This window comes from Chenopodium quinoa, unplaced genomic scaffold, assembly GCF_001683475.1.
Source record: "Chenopodium quinoa cultivar QQ74 unplaced genomic scaffold, ASM168347v1, whole genome shotgun sequence".
Classification (NCBI taxonomy): Eukaryota; Viridiplantae; Streptophyta; class Magnoliopsida; order Caryophyllales; family Amaranthaceae; genus Chenopodium; species Chenopodium quinoa.
Window position 1 is genome coordinate 366,714 of NW_018743050.1, and position 24,821 is coordinate 391,534.

Here is a 24,821-nt window from a genome sequence, read left to right on the forward strand (position 1 = left end):
CAAGATTCATAATATAAACATGGATTCCCAAACCGTAGAAATAAGCTACTCAAACATGGAAGAAATAATTAAAACTAGATCTAAGGAATAAAACATAATTAAAAATAAGAGATATAAATAAAATACCTCAATGAATTTAAATAATAAACCCAAGAATCATCCATGGAAGAATCCATGGAGATGCCATGAGAAACTAGGGTTCAAGAGAAAACTAAAAGAACGTAAAATAACAAAAAGCATAAAAAGGCATAAGGGAAAAATAATATCCCTTGATTATTTATAAACTTCCTAAATCTAATCTAAAAATAATTAAAGAAAAGAAATAAGAAAATAATATATACATAAGTTGCAATATTATTGGATGATAAAGGATGACGTGGTACGAAGACTAAGTACGATGTGGGACGAAGAAGCTACTCGAGGCTTCAAGGGCTGCTCGACCAGACCTGCGGGCACAGGCCTAGCCTCGGCCTGGCAGTAGCATCAGGTGGCCTCGAGTGGGCGCGGGGCAGAGGCGCAGCCAGCCCTGCGGTGTTACACCTCGTCGCTGATTGAATTGCTCAGATTGAAACGGCCATGTCTTCTGTTCTAGGAAGCTTCTTTGGGAGTGTAACCTATCATTGGAAAGATCTTCAAGTCTAATTTCCAACGCAATTTGAATCCCTTCAATCTGATCTTTAGAACTCAAGTTATGATCAAAATAGTGATCAAAGGTTTGTTTTACCACTTTACAAACCTTCGTTTTTCTTCGTTTCTAACGCAAATTCATTTCCGTAAAGTACATAACGACCCTTGTGAATGCTATATTCATGTATCATGCACATATTAATCAAAATCAACATCCACAAACATGGGATCTCCAATTAATAAACTCAATTCATCGGCTTCCATCCAAATATCATCCGAATCAACTCCAAACACTACGAAAGCGTCCAAATGTCTATCAAATCACCTGAAACATTAAGAAAAACACAAACGGAGCATAATAGAGTACAAAACAAACAACTTATGTATTTACGACCTAAAAAGCGACTAAAAGACCTAAAAAGCAACTATAAACTTAGCATAAACGTGCCTATAAATCATATATAAATGTGATTCATCAGGAAGCCTGTTGATTATGTACACAGCTGTTTGAACACTATCACCCCAGTATTGCAAAGGAATTTCAGCTTGAATTCTGAGAGCTCTTTCCATCTCCAAAATATTCCTGTGCTTCCTTTCAACTCTTCCATTTTGTTGTGGTATGTCCACACAACTTGTCTGATGAACCATTCCCATCTTCCGGAAGAGCTTCTTGCTGCTCCCATCATCAAACTCCAAAGCATTGTCAGATCTTATCACTTGCACTTTCTTCCCATATTGAGTTTTGCTCATATGAACAAATTCCTCTATTCCACTAAATGCCTGTGATTTCTCTTTCAACAGCTTTACCCATGTCACTCTAGAGAATTCATCCACAATTGTGAGAAAATACTTCTGATTGCATCTAGTTACTACTTTATATGCTCCCCAGATATCTATGTGAATCAGTTCAAATGCATGTTTTTCTCTAGATTCACTCAAGCTGTAGGGAAGCTTTGTAAATTTTGCAGCAGGACATGTCAGACACACATCTTCACATTTCTTTTCAACCCCCTTCAACTCTTCAATTTTTCTAATCTTAGTCATAGGAGCATGACCTAACCTCTGGTGCCAGAGAGTTGGCTCACTCAGCTTATTCACATTCTTCACAGTCCCTAGTAGTGTCATTGTTGATGTTGCCTGTAAAGCCACTTTCTCACTATGTTTCTTCAGTTCAGCAAGTTTCTTGATCACATCTTGCATTGGTTCATTTATGAGATAGTACAGACCATTCTCTGCCTTGCCTATCCCTCTGATTTCTCCACTCTTCTTGTCCTGTATTACACAATACTTTGCATGAAGATCCACTTTGCATGACTCATTCTCCACCAACTTTTGTACAGACAACAGATTATGTTTGAATACAGGAACATACAAAACCTCTCTGATTTTTATTCCATTCTCTAGGCTCACACATCCTCTATGAGTAATTCCAGATGTATGACCAGTTGGCAGATTTATTTTGCCTCATTTCTGCATTTCTCAGCATTTTCAAGCATCTCAAGGTTCCCTGTCATATGATCTGAGGTACCTGAGTTAATGATCTAGGCTGCTTTTGTTACATCAGCATAGTGACAACTCACCATGCCTGCATATGTAAAGTCAAGGTCATCTTCTTCTTCTTGTCCTGTTCCAGCAAGCTTTCCCACATTTGGCCACATTTTTACCAGTTGTTCCAGCTGATTTGCATTGAATGGCAGTGTAGAGGAGTTGTTGCTTGTGCTTCCTGCTTCTGTGTGCACATTTGCCGTAGTTCTGCCTCCTCTTCCTATTCTACCTCCACCTCTATTGCCTCTTCCACCTCTGAATCCACCTCTATTGGTGTTCATTCTGAAGTCCTTTTGAGCTTTTGGATGTCCACTTGGGAATCCCTTCAGATACCAGCATTTTTTCTTGACATGACCAAATTTTCCACAGTGTGTGCATGTGGTTTCTCCTTTCACACCCTCACTATTACCCTTGCTAAACATTGCCAAGGGTTCAACTTCTTCTTTCACAGTTTTCAGCATTGTTCTCTAATTCTCTTCTTGATGTAAGGGTGTTACATGCTGAGTCAACACTAGGCAAAGGAGTTTGCATAAGAAAGGGACTCCTTAGTTGACTGTAACTCTCATCCAGTCCATTTAAGAACTGGAATAACTTCTGTTCATCCTGATGTTGATTCAGGGCAGTAAGAAATGCTGTGATTTCTGCATTGGTGGTGGTTATAGGAGGCAGATTTGTCATGTTTTCTAGCTCTTCCCACAAAATTTTTAATTATGTGTAATAATCAGTCACACTTTTGCTTGACTGCTTTGTTTCATAGATTTCCTTGTTCAACTGATATTTCCTTGAACCATTTGCAATATCATACCTTTGTTCAATTTGTTTCTAGATCTGAGAGCAGAAACTGATGAACATGACAGATTTTTTGATAGAATATGATACATTTCCTAGTATCCATGCTATTATCATGTTATTACAGGTATCCCATGCTTCTTGTTTAACCCTATCATTCAAGTCTCTTCCTACAGTTCCAGTCACAAACCCATATTTTCTTTTGGATCCAAGACTGATTTCCATTGACCTTTTCCAAGATCTATAATTACTTGATCCTTCCAGATTTTCTACACTAATAGAGTTTCTTCCATCAGATGGATGCAAATATAAGGGGCTAGTATTCTCTATTACAGTCGACATATTTTAGTATGCAAGGAAACAAGGGATTTGTAATAATAAAGATATCAACTTTATATATTACTTTCACAGATCTACAGTTCACAATATTAAAGAGCAAATTTTTAAACTTTACTGTATAAATGTTGCTAGTATACTGACCTTCGCTCTGATACCATGATGACAGACATAAAAGGCTCGATTTTTAGCACAAACAGAATAGCAGCAAATATGGTGGGAGCAGGATCTTTTCATTGAGCATTTTTGTGAAATTTTTATGAATGACTGCTACAATATTCTTGTTGCCTTAGATATGACAGCACCCAAAAGTTAACCTAGGGAATTGGCCTCTTAGGACCACTAGGAACATTACAGAGCAAACAAAAATATACTGCTAGCCTATAACAACACTAACAGATAAACAATACTCTACCTACTACAACATATATTACTACTCTCTATTTCATCACGTCGAGTTTTTGAAATGCTAGTCAAAGTATAATTTAAAAGTTAGGGTGCAAGTTTAATTTTCGGTTTACATATATTTGACTTATTTTCAATTCTATTTGAGTTTAGTTTCAAGTTTTAAATTTTCAAACTCCACAAACTTTAATCCAATCAAAGCTTCAACCCATGTATCAATTAAAAAACAAAAAAATCACACGTTTTAATTTATATCATAAATTTCTTTGTTATGCATTTCTATTTTAATTTGTATTTTACAAACACGTCGTAAAATCTTACGAAGTAGTATATACTTTTATCTTCTGAAAATTGAAGTTTTAAATGACATTACTACTCCATACTCCCTCCATTTTTGACAAACACATCGTAAAATCTTACTTTATACTTTGGGGTTGTTTGGTAAGTAGCTTTTTGATGGCTTTTTGTATAGCTTTTGGCTTTTGGCTTTTGGAAGTGATTAAACAACCAAAATTTGTGTTTGGTTAATTGGCTTTTTGGTTGGCTAAAAAGCCAGCTTTTCCGCCAAAAGCCAAAAGCTAGTGAGAGTAGCTTTTTTGGGTTGGCCTTTTGGCTTAAATGATAACAATTACAATTTTATCCCTCATGACACCTATTATCATTCTCATCTCAATTACCTTTCTCTCTCCAAAAATCAAAAAACCCACTATTATACTACAGATAGAATTTGGGAGAAGTTGGGGTGAAGGTATTACTTTCACTAGAGCGTCGGGAGCGGCAGAGCATAAATTCATAATCAAGCTCCGGCATCTGCATGACTACATTATTCGGTAACTTTTTTATTATTATTTTTTTTGTGGTTATTAAGTTTTTTAGATCTGTAGAAAATACTCATTTAATTTGGTGAAATTTGATGTAGAATTTACCATGAAGCTCTTCAATTATCTTTTAATTAGGGAAGAATTTAATAAGAAGCCTTATTGGTTAGTTAAAACAAAATTGTTGAGATCTCAATTTGCAAATGTATGGGTTCTGATTTGTTTTTTATAAAAAAGAAAAAAAATTAAAAAAAAAAAAAACAATCTCATCAAAAAAGTGAGATCCCAACTAGCTTAATACATGAGCAAAATGAAGAGGAAGCAAAATGACGTCTTTATTGGTGTTTGCTCCTTAGATTTACTACTATCACCTTTTTCACCCAAAATTTAATTATACAAAATTAATTTGTACAGTAGTTGCTAACATGTATTAGAACATTGAATTTGAAATTTACATCTTTTAGGAATGAATTTACAATTTACATTTTTCGTATGCCTTGTCCTTGTGAGTATAATTTTAAGAGTTTGAGTTTTAAAACTTGCTATTCTATACGTAATTATCTTGTTAAATGTAGTGGTTATTTACATCTTTCGTATCACAATTTTGGTTTTTCATTATGCTATGTAGTATATGAGCTGAAATAGCTGTGTAATAATGTTTTTACTTACTTGTTTAGATGGCCCCAAAGAAAAGCAAAAGTAATCACATAGGGGAGAGGATAAATGATGGAGAAATCCAAGAATTGGTGAATGTAAATCGAATAAATTGGTCCAATGAATTAATCCACATACCTTTTGATCTTTGTATTAAAAACACATTGTGGAGTAAGGAAAAAATGGTGCTATTACTTCAGACAAGTTGTTGTGGAAAAAAGTGGTAGAAAATTGGGAAAATACCACAAACTTAGCATGGGATAAAGGCCGGCTTAAAAACAAATTGGATGGAATGAGGCCTAAATGGATACTTTGGAAACAATTGAAATCGAAGGAAACCGGCTTAGGGTGGGATCATGAGAAAGGAACGGTTGCCGCAAGTGATGAGTGGTGGGCTTTAAAAATAAAGGTTAGTTTTTTAATGTTATCATAAGAGTGTTGTTTAATGATTAACAAGATGGGGGGGAGGTAAGAAAAATTTTAACTCTTTTTTTTTTATTTGATAGGAAAATGAAAAATTTGAAATCTTTCGTGATGAAGGAATTGAACCTGAGCTTTAATACAAAATGGATCAAGTTTTTGGGGGATGTGCCCAAGGAGCCAAAAAGTTTACCCTAGTGGCCGATCCTCCTACAATGGATGATGAAGCATATGTTCCTTCTCCAACCATTAGTTCTCGTCAGGCTCATTCTCCTTATGTTACTGATTATGATGAAGTAGGTTCTAATTTGGGAAATGAATGGGATGCAATGTGGAGGGAAATAAGCCCTTCATCCCCTAACCCCATATCCACCCCTAATGAGATCAATGATAAAGGAAAAGGGAAAAGAGTAATGGAGAGTGGTTCCTTTCAAAGTAACAAGAGTTCAAGGTCTGAAAAAAATAAAAATAAAAAGTCTGGAGGGAGTGCTGCCCTAAGTGATAAAATTGATGGAATGATGGAAATAATTGCTGAGAGGAATAGTTCCTCAAAAGAGTTTCAAACTGCTATGGTGAATATGATGAATTCTATGAATGTTGCTACACCAAAATATAGTGTGACTGATGCTATGGCTAAATTATGTTCCATAGATGATTTTGATTCTAGCTCACTTGAATTTTACTATGTTATGCTTGTACACTCATTGAAGATCCACAAAGAAGGACAATCTTTTTAGAATTACCGGATGATAAGAAAAGAGTTGAATACATTCGGTTTATGTATGCACAAAATGTGGGACACAAGTGATATGTGCTACTGACTTTACTAACTACTTAGAATTGCATATGGTAAATTAGAAATTAGATTAAGAATGTTACAAATATGTTCTTTTGGAATCTTATGCCTTCATGCCTGCTGTCGAACTGTTTCACTCACTGGGTTCTTTACACGAGATGGGGTGGACTGCCCTCTCGGAAGGTTAGGAAGGACAGGGCAAGCTGGCTGACCCTTCCTAGCTTTTGTTTGTTAGAACTAATTCCAAAATGGCTCTTTAAGTCCATAATTCATATATATCTTCTTTTGTAAGTGTACAACAAAAAGAAATAGGAAATGTTGTACGCATCCCTAACCCGTGTATATGTTTATGTTTTATAGAGAAAAATTGTATGGGTGTTAATGGGATTACTTTTGCTACTTTTTTTGGATGATTGAAATTCTTCCTTGTTTTGTACATTTAAATCTTATATATATCATATTAATATTAGTTATGTTATATAGTTGATTTTGAAATTAAACTTGTTTGTTTGTAGGTATGGATTATGATATGCAACTTAAGATGCTCTTGTTATGCAAAGAGTACTTATATGAGGAGGATAATTTTTGGGATTTGATTGCTTGCAACGCATGTTACATTACAAAGTATTATTTGAACCATATATATAAGGAACCTTGTATGACCTCGTATTTAACCGGCCAAATGTGGATGATTGAGTTACTTAACGGTCACGAGACACATTGTTTTAATGCTCTTAGGATGTACCCTCCTTTATTTATGGAATTATGCACAGATTTAGAAAGTAAGTATGGTTTAAAACCATCGTATAGAATGGAGTTAAGGGTGAAAGTGGGTACTAAACTTTGCCCAAAGTTGCAAATAAGGGACTCAAGTTTCAGTTGTTGCATTTTGAGTACTGAACTTGGGTATAGTACTCAGTGGAGGGAATATTCCGTGCCGATAACTTCCATTTACCTGTTATAACCGGTTTTGATGAATATATATATATAAAAATTAAATATAGGCAATGATGACACTGCCTTGAGTAGAGAGAAAGGAGCTGTTGTTCTTTCCCCAATGCTTGCTCTCCTCAGTGTAATAAGTGGCGGGAAATGGCCTTCATGAAGCTTCTTGGGTAAGATTTCCCTAAAGTACCCTTTCATCACTTCTAATTTCAGACAAAACTCTTGAGTTCACTCTTCCCTATATAAAGGATCTAAAGGGGGGGACCTTTCAGACACATTTACTCCATTAACACCGAAAAAAGGAAGGTTGCTATATTCTTCATGTCTTGGCCCGCCACTGATCTTTTTGAGGAGCAACGACACAAACGTGCAAGGTTGACAAACTCAGAAGGTATATTCCATTTCTTTGTCTGTTTGTCCATGATTGTTGTGTTTGTTTGTTGTTCAAAAAGTTGTATTTTGTGTTGATATGGAGTTAAAAAGTAATTTAGTTGTTGATAAAGGTTTGTGGTGTGATTAAACTAAGGTTTTTGTTAATTATCAAATTTTTAAGTGTTTGACTTTGATTAAACTAAGGAATTAGTCTTGGTTGTTGTGTGAAGCTCTATTTTTAAGTGTTTAACATAAGGGTGTGACTTTGTTTTTAAAACCCTTAGCTTAAGCAATAACTTTACCTTACTAATGGAGGTAAAAAAATTTGGCCTTTAGGTATGGACGCTCTTGCCGATGCTCACCCCCATTTCAACCAACAAGATGTGTTGGTCACTAACATCTTCAACCGCCTACAGTGGGAGGACCAAGCTGCTGTGGAGGGAGTCTGTGTGAAGTGGAGGGTGTGGTGGCGCCTACGTACACTTGCCTTCAGTTACCCCTTCTCTGGCCCAAGGGCATCTATTCAGGAGTGGATTCTCCGGAATATCCTGTTCAATGACGGTCGTGACCTCCACGCTTGGGTGAACAAAGACATGATCGTCTACTTTGACGGTTTCCCACTCTTGTTTAAGGAGGACTAGGTGCTGGGGGGTGGGTGTCTAGGGGGGGGGGCAACACTCATATGCTTGTTTTTGGGGGTGTTGCCTAGTTTATTAAGCTTTTGGGGATCCTTTTTAAATTTATGTAAAAATTAATCATGTATGTAGGTAGTTTGATGTGTCATGGCATAAGTAGGTTTTTGGTGTGACAAGATTATAGAACTAGTTGTTCTTGTCACTTTGCCATGACACACTTAGATGGTTAAGTTTGTTGTAGGTTGTAGTTCTTGTTAAGCCTACCTTTTGAATGACTGTAATCAATGACAAATATTATTATAATGAATGAAAATGGAATTATGTTTTATGTATACACTTCTCTTAGTAAATTTGTTGTTATTGCATGTCCATTCATTGTCATTGCTTTCTTTGCACTTTGTATGCACACAAAATGATCATTCCTGTATAAGACATTTTTAAAAATACACCTCAACATTGGACATGGATTGACAACCTTTTATCATACATAGATATGCTGCACTTGAAACCATGTGTGATTGTTCATCATGGTGGTAAATGGGTTGATGAATTTGAAATGGTTTACAGTGGGGGAAAAGTGACTACATTTGATGAGTTGCCAGAAGATGTTGATGGTAACTATGTCAAGCAAATTATTGATAGCCTAGGATACAAAGACATTGTCAAAGTTCACTTTTGGGATCCTAGAAAGGATTTTGGAAGTGGTATAAGATATTTGGGGTTTGACAATAAGACATGTGATCCTTTTTTAACTTTGTTACTTGAGTTTAGGGCTGTAAACATGTACACAGAACATGAGCCAGTTGTGGTTAGGAACATGACATCAAATTTAGGACATGGATTAGGTGGCCATAGGTCATTTGTTGAGCTTCTTAGCAGTACTGATGTCCCCAGTTGTGATGATCCTTTCCTAGACTTTGATCCTGAGGGATCAGATGAAGATGATGATAAAGTTTTAACAGCTAGAACAATGTTGAGTGATGACAAGAAGTACCAAAAGTGTTATGATGATGAACTGGAGATGTTGAAGCGTTTAGAAGAATCAAAAGGAAAGGGTATTGGTGGATATGCTAGTGACTCTGAGGACAACAGGGATTATGGCTCCCCATGTCAGTCATCTGATGAAGATGACATTGGTTATCTGGTACAACCTGGTACCAAGGCAGTGAGGGAGAGGAAGGGAGCTCAATTAGGCAGTGGTAAGTTTTATGTTGGGCAATCATTTGAGAATGCAACTAGCTTCAAGAAAGCTTTTAGTGATTATAGTATTGAGACAGGTAGAGACATTGCATTTAGTAGAAATGACAAGAACAAGGTTGGTGGTCACTGCAAGAACAAATACAAAGGATGCCCATGGAAGATATGGGCATCTTGGGAAAAGGGTAAAAGAAATTTCAAGATTAAAACGCATTTAGGTGAACATACATGTGGTAGACAACCAAAAAGCAAAAAAGTGACAGCTTCTTGGGTTGCTGCAAACTTCCAGAACAAATTCAAAGTCAATCCCTATATGAAGATACATGACATAGTTGAAACTATATGGCTTGAGAAGGGGTTGAAAGTCAGTAGGTATCTTGCATATAGGGCAAGGAAAATAGGACAAAGGTTGATTGTGGGGGAGTATGAGGAACAATTTGGTCTCCTACCAAGGTATGTTGCTGAGGTGTTAAGAAGTAATAGGAACAACACTGTGAAAATAAAGATGGCTGCCAATGTCTTTGAGAGAATTTACATGTGTTTTGATGCACTCAAGAGAGGATTCATAGCTGGTTGCAGGAGGTTCATTTCTCTTGATGGTTGTTTTCTTAAGAGACCTTTTGGTGGTCAACTTTTAGCTGCTGTGGGTAGGGATGAGAACAACCAAATGTTCCCAATAGCCTGGGCAGTGGTAGAAGTAGAAGGCACAGACACATGGACTTGGTTTTTAGAGCTTCTAGATGCTGATTTAGGTCTTGTGCAGGGTGCTGGTTACACTTTCATGAGTGATCAACAAAAAGGGCTACTTGCTGCAGTGGCTAATACCTTTCCAAAATCTGAGTCTAGAGTGTGTGCAAGACATGTTTATTGTAACTTTAGAGGTGTGTTTGGTGGAGGTCTTGAGTATAGAAAACTTTTTTGGAGGATTGCCAAAAGCACAACTGAGAATGAGTTTGAAGCTAATATTCAGAAGTTGAGGGACATTTCAGAAGATGCAGCCAATGACCTGATCAACAGGAATTACAAAAAATGGTGCAGGGCATTTTACAGCCCTCTCTCATGTTGTGATAGAGTGGATAACAACATGAGTGAGGTATTTAATGCTTACATTATAAACTCTAGACATAAACCCATCATAACAATGTTAGAGGATATAAGGGAGGGTTTAATGGATAGGCTGCACAAGAAAAGGGATCAAATTGCCAAAAAACAAATTCAGCTTTGCCCTAGGATCCAACAGAAATTAGAAAGATCCAAAATATGGGCAAGGGGTTGGAATTCCTACTGGGATGGGGGGTTTTGTTATGGTTTAAGGGAGGGTGAAACTCAAGACAAGTTTGTTGTTAACCTATCTGCTAGGACTTGCAGCTGTAGATCTTGGAAAGTGAGTGGCATCCCTTGTAAACATGTAGTGGTTGCTGTATGGAGTAACTCAGACAGCCCTGAGCCATATGTGAATGAGTATTTCACAAAGGCAATGCATTTAAAGGCTTATTCACACCTATTAGAGCCTTTAAATGGACCCCAGGAGTGGCCAGTAAGTACTGACCTTGTGCTGCCACCAAAGTTAAAAAAGATCCATCACAGACCCAAGACAAAAAGAAGACTACAAGCAACTGAGGTTATAGGTACATGGAAGTTAAGGAGAACTCGTACTGTGATGACTTGCAGTTTATGTGTATTCAAGGTCATAACAGTAGGGGATGCAGAAATGTGCCTAAAGAACCAGGGAGCAATGCAATACACCAGCCAACTACTGGAGACACTCCAACAGACACTCACTTGCCAATGCGTATGAGGGGAGTGGGAATTTACACTTACCCAAATGGGTTTCAAAGAGTTGCAACTGTAAGCAAATAAGTCTGCCTTAATGAACATATTACTTACTTAAAAGCTTTGCCTAAATTGACTGGTAATTTTTTTTTTAAATGTATGCTGGATCTAACCAACATCATACTAGTTCAACAGTTCAACAACCACAGCCTGTTCATAGAGCATTCTACTCAGATTTTGAAGGGGATAAGACTGTTTATTCTTTTACTCAGGATTATCCCTTTTCTAGCCAACAAATCCAGGAAGATAGAACAACTATAACAACACTTGCATTGCAGGTAACTTCATTACAAAAACTTCATTTATTAATCAGCAATTCAACAACAACTGAGTTTATGTCAATTGCATTACAGAACCTAGCAAGACAAAGAAAAAGCAAAAACTCTTAAGGTAAGCTTTTACTAAGCTAAGACTACTTCAATACATAACATACAAAAGAAAGGCCAGAACAATTATAATAAAGATCCACATTTGCCACCTGCAGAACTTGGACTACCCCTTTTGAACTTCAACAAGGTATGTTCTGCCATCAACTTCCTCCCATATTGGTTGGCTTCACAAAGTTGTTTCCTCATTGCAATAATCTCATTTTTCAAGATTTCTTTTACCTGCATCAAACCTAGTATTACCTCACTCTGCCAATCTGTTGGTGGCTCAAAATCTGTCCACTTGAAGAACTTACAACCCCTGGTATCTGTCTCTGCATCATAATCTGGACATGCCAGAAACCTTCTACTAGGGTTGTCCTTTTTCTAAGCCCTGGTCCTAGACACAATTAAACCACAGTGACACCTTGTTGAATTTGAACTACCATATCCTAACCTAACTCTTGACATGTTTTCACTGATTTATTTTCCTTCACAGATTCAACCAAAATGGAGAAGCATATTGTTTTGGATAGCATATGATGGATGAAACAATGCATATATTCTTTTTATAGTGTGTATAATAGCTATCATAATTCAATTGTAATCGCTATATTTCAAACAAGTATATTTCTTGTACTTATTTTGCTACTTAACTGTATTATGACAGTTATTTCAGTTAATTCAGTCAGACTCAAACTTCAAGTCCAGCAAACAAAAAAAAAAGAAATTAACATCTGTAATGACAGCTATCTATTACCGACTACAGCAAGTTACACTGGTAGAGTACAAAGTTTAGTACTCTAACTGCAACAACTGAAACTTGAGTCCCTTATTTGCAACTTTGGGCAAAGTTTAGTACCCACTCTCACCCTTAACTCGTATAGAATGTAAATTATAGAAAAAGTGGGCATATTTGTGTATGTCCTTGCTCATGGTGCCCCAAATAGATTAACTCAAGAACGTTTTCAACACTCCGGCGAAACAGTGAGTCGAGTATTCAAAGAAGTTTTATATGCTATGGATGGAATGTCAAGGGATATACTTGTACCTAGAGATCCTAGTTTTAAGGAGGTGCCACGACAATTAGCAAATGATGCTAGATACATGCCATATTTCAAGGTAATAGAATTTTCCTTTTGTTAAAACAAAAAAAATGAAATAATTTACAAGTTTTGTGCAATAATTTTAAAGGAATATAATCCGTGAGTATTTCATTCCATATAGCAGTGTATATATACAAGTTACAAGCTGCACATAAGCCACTAACTAAGGCTATAAATAAGGCTATAAACAAGGCTATAAAATAGGCTAGAATATTTACAATTGACCAAGATAATTATTTTCATAATTATCTTAACACACCCCCGTAGTCAAAGCGGGAGGAGGACAGACGCTTAGACTATCTCTGAAATCTTCAAAAAGTACACGTGGTAGTCCTTTCGTGAATATGTCTGCAATTTGGTGTCGTGAAGGAACATGTAGAACCCGAACTTCACCCCTAGCTACCTTTTCACGAACAAATAGAATGTCCATCTCAATGTGCTTGGTACGCTGATGATGTACCGGATTACCCGAAAGGTAAATAGCACTCACATTGTCACAATAAACCAATGTAGCCTTTTTAATCGGATAAAGTAACTCAAGCAATAAATTTTGTAGCCAACAAGACTCCGAACAACATTTGCAACACCCCTGTACTCTGCCTCTGCACTAGACTTAGAAAGAGTAGCCTGGCGTTTTGATGACCAAGAAATCAAATTATCACCCAAATAAACACAATATCCAGAGGTAGATCGTCTCGTATCGGGACACCCACCCCAATCAGCATCTGTATAGGATATGAGTGTAGAAATAGAAGAAGGATAAAGATGCAAACCATGGTCAAGAGTACCTTGGATATACCGGATTATCCGCTTCAGAGCAGACATGTGAATATCCTTCGGATCATGCATGTGTAAGCATACCTGTTGGACCACATATGATATATCCGGCCTCGTGAAAGTGAGGTACTGTAGAGCCCCAGCAAGGCTACGGTACAATGTGGGGTCGGAAAAAGGAGAGCCGGAAGAGCTATCCTTCGACTTCACCTCAATAGGTGTAGCCGACGGCTTACATGAAGACATACCCGCACGCTCAATAATCTCCTCCACATACTTGCGTTGTGACAAAAATAATCCACCCTTATGTCTTGTCACTGCCATGCCAAGAAAATAATTAAGAGGACCCAAGTCCTTCATAGAAAATTCCGAGCTAAGAAGGGACATAATAGAACGCCGCAGAGTATCAGAAGAAGCAGTAAGAATAATGTCATCAACATATAAAAGCAAGTAAGCCACATTTTTCCCCTGACGATAAATAAAAAGGGAATTATCACTCTTACTATTAGTAAAACCAATAGAAGCAACAAAATCTGCAAACCTCTTATACCACGCCCGGGGTGCCTGCTTAAGACCATATAAAGATCCCCGCAATAAACACACATACTTTCATTCGATTCAACTAGCTTTGTTGAATGTATTTCAATTCCATTCAATTCAACTACATTTGCATAAGACTTACACTTGAAATTAATTTTTTTTAGGCGTAACCTAAAAAACAAAATTAAAAATTTGAGCCCTTTGTAAAAATATATGTAATAACTTTTGAAAATATACTTGTATGTATTAAAAACAAATTTCATACGTGTCCCCATTTCCAAATACATGTGGGAACAAGTATAAATAATTTTCTTTGGGAAATTATAACACGGTGCTAGCACTATCCCAATGTATGTGGCTATGATTTGATTCAATTAGATTCATTTGATTCAACTCAAGCATTTCACTTTCAATTGATTTCAAAAGGCTTTATTTGCCTTTCATTCGATTCATAATACATTGTTTGAATGTGTTTAACTTTCATTTGACTCAATTAGCTTTGTCGAATACATTTGACTTTCATTTTATTCTAAAATATGTTTGAATGAGTTTGACTTTCATTTGATTTAATTAGCTCTGTTTGTTAGGTGTTTGACATTCATTTGATTCAACTAGCTTTGTTGAATACATTTGACTTACATTTAATTTAAAAAGGTTTGTTTTAATGCATTTTACTTTCATCAAATTCAAGGAACTTGTGCACAATAGCTCATTAATTAGATTCAATTAGCTTTGTTGAATGAATTTCATTTTTATTTGATTCAAATAACTTATTTGAATGTGTTTGTTTTTCATTTGATTCAATTAGTTTTGTTGACTGCAATTGACTTTCATTTGATTCAAAAAGATTTATTTGAATTAGTTTGACTTTAATTTGATTCATAAAGCATTGTTTTAATGTGTTTGACTTTCATTTGACTCATAATGCATTTTTTGAATGTGTTTGACTTTTATTTGATTCATAATGCATTGTTTGAATGTGTTTGACTTTTATTTGACTCAATTAGTTTTTTCGAATGCATTTGACTTTCATTTTATTCAAAAATATGTTTGAATGAGTTTGACTTTCATTTGATTTAATTAGCTCTTTTGAGTGCAATTGACTTTCATTTGACTCAATTAGCTTTTGTTAAGTGTATTTGACTTTCATTTTATTCAATAGGTTTGTTTTGTTTGGAATGTGTTTGACTTTCGTATGACTTTATTAGATATTGTTAAATGCATTTGACTTTCACTTTATTCAAAAAGCTTTGTTTGAATGTGTTTGTAATATATTTCTTTAAATTGTAATATATAAATCAACATCTAAATTGTAATATATAAATAAACATCTAAATTGACTTTAATGTGATTCAATTACCTTGGTTGAGTGCAATTGACTTCCATTTGATTCGGTACACATTAATTATTTCCTAAACAAAACTTAATTTAATCCTTAAGAAACATGCACTATGTGTCATTTAGCCTTTAACTAAATGCCAACACATTATTGTACATTGGTGTCTTTAGTGAGCCTGGGCCTAGATTATCTCTTTGGGCTGCTTCCTTTGCTAAATTTTCTCTTACTAAATGCCCACCAACTCAAAACAAAAACCATAAATTTGTCATTATCAATTTCGTCATAAATAATTACATTGAACTGTAACATAAGAAAATAATAAAAATACCAAAATTTAATGAAAAAAAATCAGATAAATATAACACCTTACAAATTTAACTACATTAATAACTTAGATGTTGATTAATATATTACATTTTTTTAAAATGATAAATATAACACCTTACAAATTTAACTACAATAATAACTTAGATGTTGATTAATATATAACAATTTCTTTTAAAGAAATCAGATAAATATAATACCTTACAAATTTAACTACAAACTTAATTTAGATGTTGATTTATACAAATGAAGAAAGTAAATTTAGATGTCTCCTTCTTCCCAAATCAACCGAATTACAATATTAAATTTACTAGCTATAACACAAAAAATATATTTTATTGAAAGTCAAGCTAAATTTGCATGTTGATTTATACAAATGAAGAAAGTAAATATACAAAGGGAATATGCCTCCTTCTTGCTTAATCATATTCTGCCATTTGTGGGGTAATTACAAGTCAATAAACTTGCATTCATTAATGAAGAGTTTGTTTGACTAACAGAAGAATATGGTTGATGGAAGCAGTGAAATCCAACAAGACGTGGGCATGTGCCGTGAAGTCCAACAAGGCGTAGGCTTGCACATGCTGGATGCTTAGTTATTGCAATTATATCCAATCAACTGCTGGAAATGACAATTACATCCTCAACTAATGAAGGTGAAATACCATAAATACCCTTAGATTGACAAAGTTTGTCAATCATGAAGATAAACTTGGAATTCCTCTGTTTCAATCGTTCCCAGACAATTACATAACAATATTTCTATTGTGCACGCTTGACCATTATGAATACCAAACTGATTCAAGACTCATATATAAGCCATTGTTTGTATGTTTGTAATTACTGTAAATGATTCTTTACCATTAATGTCCTCTAAAAAAATATTGCTATTGTCTATCTAAGTGCTATATTTTAAGGCTATTTTGATACCTTGTCTCACAGTTATAGATTCCCCAATCTCAACTGAATGATTTCCACTCCATCTATCACACATATATATAGCTAGAAGAACATCACTATCCTCGTCTCTCAGAATCGCCCCTTAAGCCAATGTTTCCATCTTCACTGAAAGCTGCATCAGTATTGAGCTTTAAGGATCCCATGCATGGGTCATGGGAGGAGGAAACCATCTGCTAGGGTCTAGGGAGCTCAGCTTTCTTCGATTTGATCCAGTCACACTGCCACTCTAAATAGCCTTCTGGTACTCACCCTAAACCCCTATAGCCATTTCAATCCTCCACATCCCATCTCTTCTCTTAACAAAAAATAAATATATGAAATAAAATAAAAAATTCTTATATGTGACATTTATTCTAGTGCCACATAAGATATACTCATCAGTATTTTTATTATCTTTTCAAAAATTATTATGATGACGAATAATAGGAATGAGAATAGATGAAAGAATGTAACTTAGTGAAATTCAAGTATTAACCATGGAACGGTGAGTCTTGTGCCTGCGTGGCCACATTTGTTTATAAAAGTAACATCTATATATAATATATTTGTATAAGTAACATGATGAAATGGAGTGTATATATGTGGGCAAGGGCGGATCCAGAAATTTTTTGTAGCGCAGGCCGGAATTATAAGCATTTCAAATAATAAAACCATAAAGAGATATGAGTTTAAGAAATCCACACCAAAAAAAAAGAAAAAAAAGTGTGCAAACAAGGGGAATTAAACCCTTGACCTTCCAAAACTATGAAACAAGTAACTAACCAACTAAGCCAACTATAAAACTTGAATACTTCTACAAGAATTTTTATTTATATAATATCAAAATTTGGGCATTGCAGGTAGGCTCCCCCTTAGATCCGTCTATGTATGTGGGTTAAGTGATCAATATAGCAAAAGGTTTTTGCCAAGATAGAGTAATGTAGAACTAGGTTGAACAAAATAAAAAGTTATAAAAGTGTAGTACGAAAAACAATTAGAGGTAATACAATAAATACAAGTATGTTAAATTTATACATGTAATTCTTGTGCATATGGCGAACTTAGGTTAGTATTTTATAAGATGGTCAATTTGAGGGTAACTTTAACACTTTTTATGGTAACTTTAATTCCTTTATAACTTCTAATTTGTAGCAAGTTTGATTGTATTTTAATATGTAACTAGCTTAAATCACGTGTAATGCACGATTTTACTTAACCTAATTTTGAGTTACAATGTTAATTTAACAATAATTTGCAAAAAAAAAACAAAAAAAAAACCTATGTTTTCAATTGAAAGAAAATAAATTTAACTTGTTTTCAAAAAAATTGAATATTATATTTATATTGATGTGAAAAGTTATTTATCATTGTTATTTTTAAAAAAAAAACTGTAAGAAATTTAAAGATTATAGGTTTTTATTTAAGAATGAAAATTTATGTTATTAATTACTACCCGTCCAGTATACTTATACACCCGATCTGTCCTTATTTTGTAGGCATACTTTGACCGACACAATGTATTATACAAATTTAATTGAATTTTTTTTGGCAATAGTTAATGATCAATTTAGGGTTTAGGGTTAAGGGTTAAGGGTATAGGGTTAAGTGTTAGGGTTTAGGCTTTAGGGTTAGGGGTTTAAGGTTAAGGGTTTATGGATTAAGGTTTAGGGTTAAGGATCAATTTAGGATTAAGGGTTAATGGTCAATTTATGGTTTAAAGCCAGGTTAAGGGTTAATGATCAATTATGGTTTAGGGTTAGGGGTTTAAGGTTAGGGTTTAGGCTTTAGGGTTAAGGGTTTAAGGATTAAGGTTTAGGGTTTTGGGTTTAGGATTAGAGTTAAGGGTTTAGGGTTTAGGGTTATGGTTGAGGGTTTAGGGTAGGCTTTAGGGTTTAAGATTAAGGATTTAGGGATTAGGGTTGAGGGTTTTCGAGTTTAGGGATTAGGGTTAAGGTTTAGGGTTAGGGTTAGGGTTAGGATTAGGGTTTAGGGTGTATGATTTAGGGTTTAGGGTTAGGATTACGGGTTTAGGGTTTAGGGTTAAGGGTTATGGTTTTAGGCTGGGTTTAGGGTTTAGAGTTTAAGGTTAGGGTTTAGGGTTTAAGGTTTTGGATTTAGGGTTTAGGGTTAGGGTTGGATTTTCTAAAACATTTTGAGGTTTGTTTGGATGGAGCAGTGGATGGATAGCCATTTAGGAGCCGGAAAATGCGAGGATGTATGAAACAACAAAGGACATTGGAGAAACAGGGGAAATTGGAAGAGAAATTTAAGTAAAAAAAATTAAGAAATAATAATAATTACCTTATTTACGTTTTTATTTAAAAAAATGTTAGGAAAGGATGAAAGATTTTCCGAATCATTTAACATATTAAGTGAATAAAGGAAAAAAAAAATGAGAAAAAGAAAGAATTGAAACTTAAATCTCCGTTAATATTTGTGTGAATAATTGGGGACGAATTTGATGATTAAATCAAATCACCTTTTTTTAAAAAAAGCTTTAGTTTTTGTTGAAGAAGAAGAGGAAGCTGAGGATTTATGGGGTGAAATAGGGGAAGGAGATATGAAACAGGAGATATGAACATAGCCGTTATTTATGTTGCAACCGCTACATATGGTTTTGATATCTCTTGTATTAGTGTGAAAATTACGTTACTTAATGCATAATAGCTTATGTTTCAACTGATGACTAATGCATTGTTTAATGCATGTCTTAATACATTGTTTAAGACATGTATTAATGCATTGTTTCAGTTTAATATCTCTTGATAATATTTGGAAGTCAATGCATTGTTACTTTATGCGACATGTCTTAATGCATTGTTTAATGTATGTCTTAATGAATTGTTTAATGCATAACTTTATGCATTGCTACGTTTGAAAAATGTAGTGACATATTACTATCTTATATATATGAGAAACTTCTCATATGATGAATGAAAGTTGAGAGATAAAAAAAAATTTCTATCTTATCACTTTGGCATAGAGAATTATTATTAGTTGTTAATTTTCACAAAATCACAAACATTTTTATACATTGAATTGCAATAATCCTACAAGTTATTGTAATTGTTCTTCGTTGTATCTCCAGAATAATTCCCGTGATACCGATTGTAATATAGGGTCAGAATTAAACTTTTGGGAAAGTGATCCCATTCACGCCTCGAAGATTTTACCAATAATTTCATTTCCATTTCTATTAATTGTGCCATCATATTCAATTTAGGGTTCGAAGCTAGAGATTTGTAGCAGAATTAATGTACTGCTCAATTGGTTGGCTTGGATCCCTACTACATTTCTGGTATTTGCATAATTGTTTGGAATGCTTATTTAGGTGCTCAAGACTTTGATTAGTTTTTTAAAAATATATTATTGTTATTTTATTTTAATAATTTTGTAAATAACAGTATACCATCTCAATTTCTTATTATTTTAGAGTATAGCAATAAAAGTGGTCAACGTTGATAAAAAAAGTCAAGTATCCCTTTTATTTTAGGACGGAGGTAGTAACTTTCTTTACTAGAGGATTACAAATGGAACAAACAAAAAGGAAAGATAATTTTAGAAAAAAAAACTAGAGGATTAGAGGAGTAAAATTACATATAGATGTTTTGGAATTCATTGAAGGTGTGTTGCACGTTGCACGTTGAACTCTTTCATAAAGCAATATCCTCCTATAAAGTTACTCAATCAGACCAAATCTCATATATTATCGAAAGTAAGATTACTACTTGTTGTTTATCCATAACTAAGTGTTCTTAGCAATGGACCTTCAACAATCATTCACCAACCTAGTAGACGTCTCACTGACTCTCACCAGCCGTGTGTCGTCAACCGAGGCAAATAAGAACAAAAACTTGGACATCTCACCACTCTCACTTCATGTCATACTTAGGGCCTGTTCTCTTACGTTGAAATTCAGTTCAGTTTATTTCAGTTCAGCTCAGCTCAGTTCAGCTCAGCTCAGTTCAGTTCAGCTCAGCTCAGTTCAGTTCAGTTCAGTTCAGTTCAGCTCAGTTAAGTTCAGTTCAGCTCCTAATTTCCTTCTCTTATAAAATATTCATTTCAGTTCAGTTCAGTTCAGCTCAGCTCAGTTTAGTTCAGTTCAGTTGAGTTCAGTCAATGAGAACAGGCCCTTAGTGTGATCGCAGCCGGATCATCCGGCTCAACTCGTGACCAACTGCTCACGTTTGTTAAGGCTAACTCCTCGGATGAACTTAACAAACTATGTGCAGAGCTTGTATCACTCGTCTTAGCTGATGGCAGCGTCGTTGGTGGGACTACGTTGAGCTATGATAATGGAGTTTGGGTTGATCAAAAACTTCCTCTTAACCCCTCTTTCAAACAACTACTTGATCATGTTTACAAAGCGACTTCTAATCAAGTGGATTTTTGCAACAAAGTATGTTACTTCTACCACTTTACCAATTTTTTTTTTCTTTTTGTTTGTTATAAAATTGATTTTTATGCTTAATTTTGATAAAGAATATTATTCAAATATCTATATATAAATTGTTATAGTGAACTTTTTTTTAAAAAATGGACCCGTATGATGAGAAAGAGGTATAGAGAAATCGAATCATATGCTTGGAAGACTACCTATTATAGTCCAGAATTTACGAGAAAATACCTATTAAAAAAAATGTTGTAATAGACTACCTAATTTTTGAAAAATGTTATAATTTACTACCTTACGCTGGATTATGAAGGAGTATGACCAAAATTCTCCGGCGTTGACTTGGTCACGTGACACTTAATGACCCTTTTCTTTCGCAAATTTTCTCACAATTTTCCCACGTGATGGTCACTAAAGTGTCACGTGACTAAGTCAACGCCGAAAAATTTTAGTCAAACTTCACAATCCGGCGTAAGTTAGTAAATTACAACATTTTTCAAAAGTTAGGTAGTCAATTACAACATCTTTTTTAATAGGTAGTTTCTCGCAAATTCTGGACTATAATAGGTAGTTTTTCACAAAATTTTCTATTATTTACACTACTATTGGACCCATATCATGGACCAACCAAACTGGATTGGCTATTTTCTTATCCGCAACACTAGACTTTCCACACTTTCGCTTCATTCGATTATGATTCGACGTGAAAGGTACTCATCACCGGGTTTGGTTTTGGGGAGACACAAATGGGTGTCTACAATTGGAAGAAGATTTTAGTCTTGCAAGTTGTGGAAAAAAAATTAAAATTATTACTATCTTGAAAGAGAAAAGGGAAAAAATAAAAGGGGGAAAAGGGTTATGAAATTAGGGTTCAATAATGGGGGAAAGGGGAAAAAATGCAAATCGAGGGAAAAGAGGGAAAGGTGAAAAAAGGTCATTTAAGTGGTCACGTGCTATGCGTGTGACTTTTTTTGGACGGAAAAATTTATTTAACGCCAGAGTTTGGTCAAAGGACCCTCCTCACAACCCAATCCTGATAAAAGGACCTTTTGTACCACCTCTTTCATAAAAGGATCTTCCTCGCAAATTTTTCTTTTTTTTTTCATCAAAGTTTGCACAGATGCAAAACGTAGGTCCCCTACATTCCGACTGGGTATGTTTCCTACTGCAATAGATACATCTTACTCAAGGTATCACTTGAAAGATTTTAACAAGTGAATTTTGTCATGTGTAGCTGTATACCTCATGTACTGGTTTTTGAAGTCTGGCAAAATCTGGTGTATCCCTGCAAGGGTGATGCCTGGAGTAACTTCGTAAAATAATAAAATTAAAATTTTGATTAAGTGAACAGAATTGTTAACTACTTCCTCTGTTCTTTTTTACTTTAAAAGTTTATTTTATCACGCTTGCCAATGAAAAACTTTAACGATTAATAACTTTACTTCTCAATAAGTAAAAATTATAAAAGTTTCATATTATGATAGTACTGTTGAGTAATTAGGTTTTGATGATTGTAATTAAACTAATGATGATTATCTATCTAACGTGTTTGTTTAGTTGTGCATATAAAGAACAAGTTATGCTTGGAACAGGGTACAAGGAACCTGAATAATGACAAGTATATATGTAAGGAACTTGAGTAATATATAATAAGCAATAGAGGAACAAGAACAATGATAACTGTTATGGTTGATAAGCATGATGATGGACAAGGAACCATGAAGGTAACTATGTAAATATGTGTTTGCATATGTTAGCTTCATAAGGTAAGTATCCTATGCATATATAGGTCATGTATGTGTAGGAGTCTTTTAATTTAGTTTAGTTTTCTTTATTGTTTTTATAAATGAAAAAACTAACCTTCTACTTTACTTTGTTATTCTCAGAAGTTTGCTCAGTTTGTCATCATCAAAAAGGGGCAACTTGTTGACCCTTATGAGATTTTGATGATGATAGTTATGATTGAGCGAACTTTCATTTAATAAGGATTTTCTAGTGTTTTGATGTTTGCAGGTTTAGTAAACTATGAGAGTTGAAGAAGGAACTGAAACAGAGGAACTTTAGAAGATCCATGAGGATACAAGTAAAGTTAGAAGAAGATCGAGTTCCAGAATTGGAACTTCAAGAAGTTTCTTAACAGGAACTTCGAAACGGGTTGTAACGACCTGGTTCCGGTGTAATGCTGGGGCAAACCCTAAGATCCAGAATATATCAAGACTATAGGATTCCAGAACAAGAGTTTCAGAGAAGCAACGTGAAGACAGAGAAATAAAAGTATATTGCTCTAGGATTCATGTAAGTATGTTGGACATAAAAGTTGATCTGGAACAAGTCTATATAGAACCAAGGTGAACTCCAAACAGTCAATGAAATTAGAGTGACTGACTTGTCAGGAACTCAGAGACTGTCAGAGTTCAGGAACCTAATAGGAACTTAAGTATGCACATCGTTAAAAGTCGGTTTTAATGATATATATATTTACCTTATACTTGCATATCTTTTAGGGATTTGGTTTTACTGAATAAAGATATTTATCTTCTAATAAATCCCTTTTGGAAAAAGATAAGTTTGTTTAAAAAGTATTTTTAAACAAAAAGATAAGATTGGAATAAAATATGATTTTGTGTTAAGTTTATCTTATTATTATTGACAGATTTTATTCTTAACAAAAAGCATATATTTTCGGAAAACTGATTTTTTAGAAAATATCTTTTAAACTTATCTTTTCAGAAAACTTATCTTTTTCAAGGTGAAATGAATAATTCGAGTGTACTATAAATATGCTCATCTGTTTTCATTCAAAGTTGAGGCTGACGAAGTGTAGTGGTCATGCTTAATGGTTTTATCCTTCACCACGAAGCTAAGTCAGTTCTCCTGGTCAAAGTTCCTATCAGGTTTTGGTTACAATACGTCCAGTGAGTTCCAGACAGATCTCGAGTGTCCAACATATTAGTTTTATCTCTTTATTCATATATATGTATTTAGAGTTATTCTTTGAGATCTTGTAATGGGAAAATGGGTTTGAGTGTTTTGGATTTAGGGGTGAGATTGTGAATTCTCTTAAATTCACGTTTGAGTGTATGAGTTTGAATTCTCTAAAATTCGAGTGGTAGTTAGTCACCCCGAGTGTGTCTTGGGTTGCACAGTGAGAAAAAGGAACCTGAGTATGGCTTAGGTCGAGAAAGGAACCTGAGTGTGTCTTGGGTCGAAAAAGGTGCCTGAGTGTGTCTTGGGTCTGATAATATAAGTTCTTATCAATTAGCAAGTGTCCGAGGAGGAACTTGCAAAGCAAAGGTCTGTGTAATAGGTTGTACTAGGAGAGTTGCCTATTATAGTGGAATTTGTTTATAAGTCCCAATAGGGCCGAGGTTTTACTTCCAGCTAGGCACTGGATGGTTTCCTCGTAAAACTTGCTGTGTTCTTTAAGTTCCTTTTATGTTTTGTTTTTAATAATTTCCGCATAAGTTTCACGATTGGAATCTACTACCATTTACCCCCCTCTCGTAGTAGTTCATCTAAAGTAACAAGTACTTATTGAGACGGATTAAAAAAGATCTCACATGAATATGTCTGTCCTTACCTATTATTCCCAAAAGACGGCCAAAGCAGGGGTGATGAATAGTATAAAAGTCAAAGCGAGTCAAATAAAAAGAACGGAGGAAGTAGGAA

At 34.8% G+C, this 24,821-nt stretch overlaps 2 protein-coding genes across 2 annotated transcripts; one reads left to right on the plus strand and one right to left on the minus strand.

Annotated features, from left to right (window-relative positions):
- The first annotated feature begins 4,214 nt into the window (after positions 1–4,214).
- Positions 4,215–6,898, plus strand: LOC110730822. Its single transcript, XM_021910647.1, has 3 exons — positions 4,215–4,532; positions 5,198–5,583; positions 5,681–6,898. The coding sequence occupies exon 3, from the start codon at positions 5,741–5,743 to the stop codon at positions 6,329–6,331; it is 591 nt and encodes a 196-aa protein (XP_021766339.1). The 5' UTR covers positions 4,215–4,532; positions 5,198–5,583; positions 5,681–5,740; the 3' UTR covers positions 6,332–6,898.
- Positions 6,899–13,329: 6,431 nt separating this feature from the next.
- On the minus strand, positions 13,330–14,230 carry LOC110730759 (uncharacterized mitochondrial protein AtMg00810-like). Its single transcript, XM_021910585.1, has 2 exons — positions 14,225–14,230; positions 13,330–14,181 (listed from the first exon to the last, which is right to left on the minus strand). The coding sequence occupies exons 1-2, from the start codon at positions 14,228–14,230 to the stop codon at positions 13,330–13,332; spliced, it is 858 nt and encodes a 285-aa protein (XP_021766277.1).
- Between the last annotated feature and the right edge of the window lie 10,591 nt (positions 14,231–24,821).